A 9,498-nucleotide genomic window follows, 5' to 3' on the forward strand; every position below is an offset into this window, starting at 1 on the left:
TAACAATGCTCGAATTCTCAAAAATGCAACAAGAAGCCTTAGATTAAATATCACCCCTGCTAGTAATAGAAAGAACAGGCAAAGAAGAAAGATGCCAAAGTTTCTACAAGAAGCAGTGGGTAGTAGAGTACTACTTGAGCCAAGAGCCCAAGAATAAGAATAAGTGTAGTAGTAAGCGCAAACTGCCTGGCAAACACAAAATACAGTGCATAGAACAGTCAAGGCGAGCCACTCATCCACTCTCATCATTGATGAATATCGTGCCACAGTTCATGAAGAAAAAAAAAGGTGTCACACTCTATCGAGCATCCCAAGCAGTCTGAATAAGCCAACGATCAAAGTATATACGTACGCCACTCTCTAGAAAATCAGACGCACGAGGGACAAGCCATGGGGGTGGGGGGGGGGGGGGGGGGGCATCCATGTAGCACTTTGAGTACAAGCAGATGTGCTGGACCGGCATGAGCCGCAACGTGGCATCGCGCGCCTTGCACACCGGGCATCTGAGATAATATGGCATCGGCGGCGCATGCAGACCAGGCGACTGTGGTGATGGCTTCTGGAGGTAGTACTGCGGGAAGATCATCGGGTTGTCCCATATTTATTTTGTCACCCTGCTTCGGAGATTTGCGAGCTCCGTCCCTGCCCTTGGTGGATCCCCTGCCTCCTGACGCCTCTTCTTTTCTAAAAGACGCAAACAACATCAACCTCCATATTCAAACATCATCACAAAGATTATATGCCAAGACCTCAGGTTGACAAGCAGTGTACCAGCTAGAAGATCCACGAGATTTGAGAAAAAATGCAGAATGTTGCACGCACGACAACTGTTCGGGACCAAGTCTTTTTTGCATGGAATACAGAGGCAAACGTGGCGGATGGGGGCCTCTACCACCGCTGATGGACGGGCCTTGCACGAGGGGCATGAGGAGTAGTCTTTCAACAAGAAGCTTCTTGTTTCCTCTTCTCCGTACAAATAAAAACAACATTACTGCTTTTGTACCAGATTCTATCGAGCCATGCAGCAAAGGAATAGCACAAGAAAGGATGAAGCACCTTCGGGAGTGGCGAGTATCAGATTCAAACGAGCGTTGTTTTCTCGTATTGATGTCACCCATTCCCGATCAAAGAAGCTGCCATCGATGAACTTGGACAGTAAATTGGGCACACCTGGTTCCTCGACGAGGACGGTGCCTGCAATAACTAATTCGATACCAAACTGTCAGTCACCAGGTGCAAAACAAATGGATACACTAATATCTGCAATGTTACAGAAGTACCTTGGCCATTAGTATCATCAGAGGTCTCTTCCTCCAAAGCACTCAACTCCTCTGATATCACAACTGTGCATGGAACCACATGTCAGAGCACGTAACACATTCAATTCGTACACGCACAACCAAATGAACGTTGATGAACGCACCTGGGGGCGCAAGGGTTAGACTGAGGCTTGGGTCATTTTCTAGGATTGGAGGAGTCCATGGAGAGCTTAAGAGATCACTGCCGATGAAGTTGGCGAGTAGATCCCTGGTTCTTGGTGAGGTGCGAGGAGGAGCGGTTGCTCGGGACGAGGAGGTGTTACCTGCAAACATGTAGAGCGACATGCATCATACCTCAACAGATCGATACGGGATTTGGAACAAATATGGGCGAGTCTGAACATTGCAATGGACACACCTGAAAAAGACATGGAAGGCCTGGTCTGGCCCCTGTTCGTGACCCTACTCACTGCAATCAACAATTCCAGCCCCGAATTCATCAAAATCTGCAGCAAACAAAGAAGCAGAACTGGGAGGAGAAACCAACCACTTGCAGCAGCAGACGAAGGATGTATCGAAGAAAGTGGTGCCATCTTGGTGGCCTGTCCCTGGCACAGGACCCGTGACCCTGTAGCAATCAATCGTTCCAAATGGAATGAACAATCTAGGCATATGAGGATGAAGTGATGGTTTGCTACAGGCTACTAACCTGATGGGCGTGCCGGGGTATGGGTAGAGAAGCCATGCGCAGTCTGTCCAAGAGGGGTACTGCTGGTACCTGCAATCGAACGACAAGCAAGTTCATCAAGACGCGTTGAGGATGAATTCGCTCAAACAAAACGATGTCAAAACTGAAGCAAGTTTGTCAAAACTGAAGAAAAAGGATGTCAATTGTGAACAAAATGGGTGTCAAATTGCCATGCGCCAAATGTCAATTGTGAACAAAATGATTTGATTGCTCATTGCTGCAGTTGCACGAAACATATAGAACGCCATGCGCCAAATGCCTCAACAGGTAGTAGATACGGGATACGAGATTCAGGATGACTTTGAACAAGGCAACGCACGCACCTGATGAGGGCCTGAGTGCATTTGCAATGAAAGAAGAAAGCTCCTGCCCCAAGATCATAGCAGTGCTTCCTGCAACAGATATTTCGAACAAATAGTGAAGCAAAAACAATGTGAAACCATGAACAAAACGGGTGTCAAATCGGCAGTAATACGAGGTGAATTTTGATTGCTGCAGTTGCACGAAAGATGGCAAACATGTAGAGCGCCATGCGCCAAATTTCTCAACAGATCGAGACAAGGCTCTGAACAATGCACAACACGCACCTGACAAGGGCCTGGATGAATTTGAAACGAAGGACGATGACATGTGTTGGCCCCGGGTCATGCTAGTACTTCCTGTCCCTGCAACAAATAATTCCCCAAGTAGTTTGAATCCATGAAAGCTCTTACACAAAATCCCCCTTCCGATCACAAGTGAAATCATCAGAAAACGCGACAGTTCTAAACACAAACCTGAATGTCCAGGAAATGGCGCCCTTGGCTGCCCCCTATTGATGACGATCCCTGCAAAATATAATTCCGACTCGAAATTCACAAATCCTCCAACATAGCGATATCAAGGCATAGACAAGGGAGATCGAGGTGCTGGTTCCTAACCTGATGGGCGTGGCGGGGCGACAAGTGATGCGTGGTTGGCCTGCTCACAAAGGGCACTAGCAGTAACACCTGCATGCAGTCGACAGCGAAGTGAGGATGTGTTCGCTGGAACATGTTAGGAAACCGAGAGCTGAAGACAAATTTCAACCAAAATCGATGTGAAATACTAGTAGTTCCAACAAGCTCTCGTGCCAACTCTCCTTGTGTCGATCACAAGTAAACTCCTAAAAAAATGACCGTGCTAGAGGCACACCTTGATGTGCAGGTACCGACGCACTGGCCTGCCCCCTGCTGATGGCCGCGCTCCCTGCAAAAATCAAATCGAACTCAAACTTGAGTAAAACTGTAGCAAAGCAAAATGGACAAGGTGAGGTGCCGATTCGCCGAGGCCTAAGCGTAGCGGGGCCAGAGATGGATGAGGAGCGATCATCTCGTGCGCGGTCCATCTGCTCTCGAGCGGCACTAGTACTACTACGTGCCATCCTCAAGAAGACGAGGAGGAGAAAGCAGCGAGCATGCATGTTTCGAAACCGAGAACTGGGCAAAACATGTCAAATCAGCTATAGGGGAGGAACACGGAGGAAGGGACGCAGAGCAGAGCAGTGCGCGGTCGACCTGCTCTCGAGCAGCACTTGTTCCACCAAGCTCTCCCTTGTGTAGATCACAAAAAAATGATGGTTCTAGAGACACACCGGGATGTGCAGGAACCGGCGCCCTCGCATGCCCCCTGCTGATGGCCACGCTCCCTGAAAACACCAATTCGAGCTCGAACTTGAGAAAACTGCAACAGACCAAAACAGAAGGGTGAGGTGGCGGCTCGTCAAGGCCTAACCTGATGGGCGTATCTGTTCGAGTGACGTCGAGCAATCGTTGGCCTGTGCTTGGTAGATCTACTCTGGGGCGTCACTGGTACTTCCAGCCGTCGACAAGGAGAAGGAGGTGAGGTCGAGAAGCAGCGAGCATGTTTGGAAACCGAGAATTGAGCAAAACATGTCAAATCAGCAGCAGGGGAGAAGAGGGAGGAAGGGACGCAGAGCAGCGGACAGAGACGGTTCCCGAAGAGGTATAGGCATACCTGTCTTGGCAGGGGGGCGCGCCGCCGGTGCTCTTCTCGGGCCGCATTGCTTCGGCGGCCACCAGGCAGGAAGGATGGCAGAGGAGAAGGAGAGCGCGTGAGAGAATGAGGAGCCCAAAGTGTATGCCGCCGCTTATATAGAGAGAGCAGGCACGCCACAAGGTAGAGCAGGTGCGCGACGGGGAGGAGCGGACGGGGGAAAGAGCGGGCGGAAAAGGCTTCGTACAGAGCCAACCAGCCTTCTACCACCGCAGGGGAGAGCACCATGATTACCCGTATCGTATCTTTGACTTTTCAAACTGGTTCACGTAAAACCAATGCTCGGGGCTTCAGGGGATGTTTGCCTTCCACTGCTCCCACATCCTGCTTGTGTTGGAGTTAATGCAAGCTTTCCTTCGGAGGGAGTGGTCAGCTCCGTGTTGGTGGTTTTGTGATGATCAACTTCTAGTCAGTGTTTTTAGGTCAGCGTCCGGCTACCTTTACTAGTAGAAACGATCTGGTCGTGAGCTATGACACACTGTAAAAAAGAAGAAGGAAAATGTGTGTGTTTGGCTTGATTTTGATGCGATCAACTTGTGGGTGAAATGCAACATATATTATTCGGACGGCTTCGCGTCCAAAACTATACCATCATCGCATTTTTTGTCCCTCGGTTGTTTAAAATCTTTTGCGCCGCCACTGGATTTGCGGAGGGAGAAATGAAACAATGCAACTTTAAGCCATGGGCGGGGAGTCCACGTCCCAACGACAGCAACCTAGGACTGTTGGAGACGGAGACGGCGCGTATGACTGGGGCATTATCGGTAGATGAGGGGAAAGGGGTTGAGGGGTGCGGATGCGGATGCGGGGTGGTTGCCGGCGTCAAGAAAGACGAGGAATAGACCCCGGTGGCGAATGACTGACAAAGGAGGTTGCTTGGACAGGGCGGGCAGGCGAGGCAGCCGCAATTGATGGGGGTCCGAAGAGAAAGAAGGGGACCGCACACCAGAAAACGACGGGAAAAAATAAGCGATTAGCGCATGCTATAGTTCACATACTCATTGACCCCGTATATCGAGCTAATTGATCGATTGATCCTACTCCATTTGAGTGTCAACTAATTCTGAACGAGAGAAATACTTCACAAACCTACTGACACCATATCAAGCTCACCGATCGATCGAGGAATCAAAAACTAATTACTATTTGAAAGCCACAGATGATCGAGACAACGCGCTGGATGAAACGGATGTTTTTTTAACACGTTATAGATGCATACACTCATACATACACACATACACTGACTTCTACGAACGCACGTACACGCACATACTTTATCCCTATGAGCACCTCCGAGAGACCGAACCAACATATCATCTTGACATTGACGAAGTCGCCACAGACACCTTCGTTGTCGATGTGAATTGTCTCCTCCACGGAATGCACACTGTCGAAAGACCTGAAATAAATTCAGAAAAATGCGACCACCAATGCAAAGTCTAGGACTTGAACCTGGTGGGTTAGTTCCACACCTAGAAGCATACACTAAGCTTTGGTTACGAAACTAGATCTAGACACACCCGTGATGAAAAGATATCAAAAAAGAGTTCATTCCAGTTTTATCCCTAAGTTTGTGACATATATTACCCATTTGATGAAAATTCTCAATTTATACTCGATTTAAGCAAACGTGTGCCACATTTTACCCTTCTGGTGTGTTTTCCCAATTTTGTTGTTAACTGTACACGCCATGTCAACGGTTTATTTTTTTGTAACAAACATGGTCTATTATTATATTTACGTGCAAAGTTTAAAGAAAGATGGCTTCCATGGTCTTCCGTAGGGGTGGAGTTTGGTTTATATTGTTATCTCGGTTCGGTTTATTCAGGCTTTTTAAATTTTGATGTATGTAAAATAAGCATCGAAATAATCATAGCAAAATTATAAACCGAACCTTATTAACCAAAATATGTCGGTCTTGTTTGTTCGGTTAACCGCGAACCAGATTCTGTGTGGACCTGACATGTAGGCCATACGGAATAGAAAGAATTAAGCAAGTGCACATGTAAGCCGTATGTTAATTACTTTTAGCTTGGAGTAGTACTAGTACTTGCATGAAACGAGAGATCCTATGAGCACTCGCTCGACTACGTTGCATGCATGCAAACCAGTGTTGGCACATTTTAAGCAAATCTAATCATGATGCTGACAACTATGTTTTGCGAGAAACTGCCGAGCAAATTACGTTCGTGGGATGCAGGAGTACGTACTAGTAGTACTCCCTCTGGTCCTTTTTACTTTGCATATAAGATTTGTTCGAAGTCAAAATATCTTTACTTTGATCAAATTTATAGAAAAAAGTATCAACATCCACAATACCAAACCAATATTGTTAGATTCATTAGGAAATGTAGTTTCATTGTATATATAGTTGGTATTATAGATGTTTATATTTTCTATATAAATTTGGTCAAATTTGGTTGAGTTTGACTTGACAGAAATCTAATACGCGGAGTAAAAAGGACCGGAGGGAGTAGTAATTGCCTTTTTGTAGGGTGTCCGTACTAGTAAGATCATCTCCAGCTGCCACAGTACGTGGGTCAATGGCAGAGCCAGAGGAAGGCATGGTGTTCCATCCTGCGACGGCAGCAAGGGGACAGACAACCAGAGTGAATCCTTGAGTAGCAAATCAACCATGAGGAATAGCACCGCACCGCACCGCACCACGCGGGGTGGTACCACTTCACCTGCTAGTGCAGACTTTTACTTTGTCTGTCCAATTGCTAGTACATGCACCGGAAGATCAAATGATTGCTTTTCTGTACACGGGAATCAAGGAATATAGTGCTGCCCAGGTTATTTCTGCAAGCACCGGAATCGTTTTTTTTCTCCAATACACCTAAGGGTGTCTTTGCATTGATAGGTAGAGTGAAAGTTACAGGGTTAGGGATCCAGCGACTTGTGCGCAAAGAGGCAAGTCGAAGGCTCCCGAGAGTAGAGGGAGGGGGTTCTCAGCCCCAATACACGCGGTCTACATTACATCGAGTAGTGCTTGCAGCCCTTTGGCGCCGACCATGGCCCAGGCGCGCACTTCATCTTGGATGGTAGCTAGCAGAATGTTGATGGAGGGTTGGCGATGATCAAAGATGCATGCATTTCGGTGCCTCCAAATCGCCCACGTAATGATTGGGACGATCGAGGCGAGAGCCTTCCGGAGAGAGCGCGGCACGGAGTCTGTCGCAGAACGCCACCAATCAAAGAGGGGGATGGTGCCGTCGGGGGGGGGGGCAGTGGTAAGGCGACACCAAGAGTAGGCGCGACACCAGATTTCCTTGGAGAAGGGGCACGCCACGAGTAGATGGTGAATGTCCTCGGCATCCTGATCGCAGAGCATGCAAGTAGACGGATGGGGCGGGCCGTGCCGAGCAAGTCTTGTGGCCGTCCAACAACGATCCTGCTTCGCAAGCCAGAGAAAGATCTTGTTGTCGTCGGGTGTCCAACATTTCCAAGTGAGCCTCCACTTCGGGTCAGCGATGGAGCCTTGGAAGAGGGCGTGGTAGCATGATTTGGCCGAGTAGGATCCGCTGTCAGTCCAGCGCCATCGTAGCGAGTCGGGCTGGGGGAGAAATTCACCTGGAGGAGGCGCCTCCAGAGTTCAACGTACTCCACAGTGGTCACCACATTCAGCGCGCCGCGGATATCATGGATCCAGGCCCGGTTCTGGAGACCATCATGAACCAGACACTTGGCGCGGAGGCGACGAGGAACAAGCGCGGCTAGGCTCGGCGCAAGTTCGGCAATGGATTTGCCATCAAGCCAGTGATCGGTCCAGAAACAACATGTGCGGCCGTCGCCGATGGTCTAGGTGGTGGAAAGCTCGAAAAATGTCGCGAACGCTGGCGTTATCCGTCAGGTGGAGGTGGTGCCAGGGCCGGGATGGGTCAGTGATGCGCAGCCATAGCCAGCGAACATGAAGGGAGATGCCGGTGCGCTGGATGTCGCGCATGCCCGGGCCACTGAACTCGAGAGGGCGGCAGACGAGCGGCCAGTTGACAAGGCAGTTGCTGGAGCGAGCCTCTTTACGACCGTGCCACAGGAAATCTCGGATCAGACGATTGGTAAGCTTGAGGATCGGGGCCGAGAGGGTCATAATGAGAAGTAGGTGAAATGGCATGGCAGAGAGGACGTGGCGGATGAGGGCGAGACGCTCGCCGCGGGAGAGGAGGAATGCCTGTCAGGAGCTCAGGTGCTTGGCCATCTTCTCGACAAGAGGCATGAGCGCCGCAGTACCAATTTTCCTCATAGAGAGGGGGAGGCCTAGGTAGTTGATGGGGAACGCCTTGGTCGAGCAGGAGAGTGTCTCGCCCGCGAGGGCGGCCACCTCAGTGGTGCAGCAAATAGGAGTAGTGGAGCACATCGCAAAGTTGGTCTTGAGGCCAGATGCATGGCTGAACAGCTCGAGAATGCGCCAGACAGCCTAGAGGTCGCGGTGATCGGGGTGAAAAAAGAGGACGACGTCATCCGCAAACAGAGAGATGCTAGGGATAGCACGCCTAGCGGTGAGGTGCTGGAGGATGCTGTGCCTGCTCGCGTGCTGGACCAAGGTGTTGAGGACGTCGATCACCGGAACGAAGAGCATGGGTGAGACGGGATCGCCTTGTCGAAGGCCACAAGCATGATCAATGGGCGGTCTAGGGGAGCCGTTGATGAGCACTCTCGAAGAGGAGGTCGAGAGGAGGATGGCAACCCATGCCCGCCAACGATGGCCAAATCCCAGGTGCGCGAGGACCTCGAAGAGTAAGGGCCAAGACACCATGTCAAAGGCACGGGCGATGTCGAGCTTGATAAGGATGCGCGGGGCTTTGAGATTGTGGAGGAGCCTTGCGGTCTGCAAGCACGGGAATCATGGGAGGCTGAAGTACTAGTACTAGTACCGGAGGAAAGCCAATCGAGAAGGAGGTCCAGGTAGATCGTCAACTTATGTCCTGACTTCCCTAGTGGAGAGATTTGTGTGTGTGTGTGTGTGGTAATTATAGCAAGCTTGCATGAGAAGGAATTCAAGTGAGTGTATATTATTATGCATCACTTGTTTATGGGGGGAAATTGGAATCACTCCAAGGACAAGGAAAATTGCCTTTCATTTGAGGTATTTGTTCAATGTTAATGTATTGGGCAAGTTTTTTATCTATCACTACTTTTTGAAATAAAAATTGGACAATTGTTTTTTGCTTCCATGTCATGTATTATGGAATATAATAGCAACACTATTTACATTCAAACAATCCAAAGGAAGGTAGATGATGTCTACTTAGGCATTCCATGCTATATTTTGAAATACTTTGGAATTGGAAATTATGTCATCAAATTCCTTTGTGGAGGAACACTATTATTGTTACAGAACACTTTGTGGAACTTCAATGAGAAGGGATCTGGTTTATTGTTCTGTCTTGGAATCTATTGATTATGTGATGCGGAGCCTCCCATGAACATCACCATGTGAAGTGCCCCATCATTAAG

The 9,498-nt window shown here is 49.1% G+C and overlaps 1 protein-coding gene and 1 long non-coding RNA gene across 2 annotated transcripts; both read right to left on the minus strand.

Moving 5' to 3' along the window:
• Positions 1 to 222: 222 nt before the first annotated feature.
• Positions 223 to 1,196, minus strand: LOC147991012 (uncharacterized). The gene is made up of 2 exons (XR_015610654.1): positions 772 to 1,196; positions 223 to 684 (listed from the first exon to the last, which is right to left on the minus strand). It is a non-coding gene; the product is annotated as an uncharacterized LOC147991012 (long non-coding RNA).
• Positions 1,197 to 1,203: 7 nt separating this feature from the next.
• LOC125532834 (uncharacterized) lies at positions 1,204 to 3,406 on the minus strand. The gene is made up of 10 exons (XM_087538488.1): positions 3,181 to 3,406; positions 2,928 to 2,996; positions 2,784 to 2,834; positions 2,595 to 2,672; positions 2,331 to 2,399; positions 1,969 to 2,037; positions 1,807 to 1,887; positions 1,678 to 1,728; positions 1,424 to 1,582; positions 1,204 to 1,343 (listed from the first exon to the last, which is right to left on the minus strand). The coding sequence occupies exons 1-10, from the start codon at positions 3,371 to 3,373 to the stop codon at positions 1,204 to 1,206; spliced, it is 960 nt and encodes a 319-aa protein (XP_087394614.1). The 5' UTR covers positions 3,374 to 3,406.
• Positions 3,407 to 9,498: the final 6,092 nt, after the last annotated feature.

This window comes from Triticum urartu, chromosome 1A (genome assembly GCF_056163025.1).
Source record: "Triticum urartu cultivar PI428250 chromosome 1A, HENAU_Tu73, whole genome shotgun sequence".
Classification (NCBI taxonomy): Eukaryota; Viridiplantae; Streptophyta; class Magnoliopsida; order Poales; family Poaceae; genus Triticum; species Triticum urartu.

What these genes read in the sequence shown, in the direction of transcription:
- LOC125532834 (XM_087538488.1), bottom strand. Translation starts at nt 3,373, where the DNA reads ATGGACCGCGCACGAGATGATCGCTCCTCATCCATCTCTGGCCCCGCT. An exon ending in TTCATCCAGGCCCTTGTCAG is followed by an intron (nt 2,400 to 2,594) that starts GTGCGTGTTGTG and finishes TATCTGTTGCAG; the next exon opens with GAAGCACTGCTATGATCTTG. An exon ending in TACCCCGGCACGCCCATCAG is followed by an intron (nt 1,888 to 1,968) that starts GTTAGTAGCCTG and finishes TGATTGCTACAG; the next exon opens with GGTCACGGGTCCTGTGCCAG.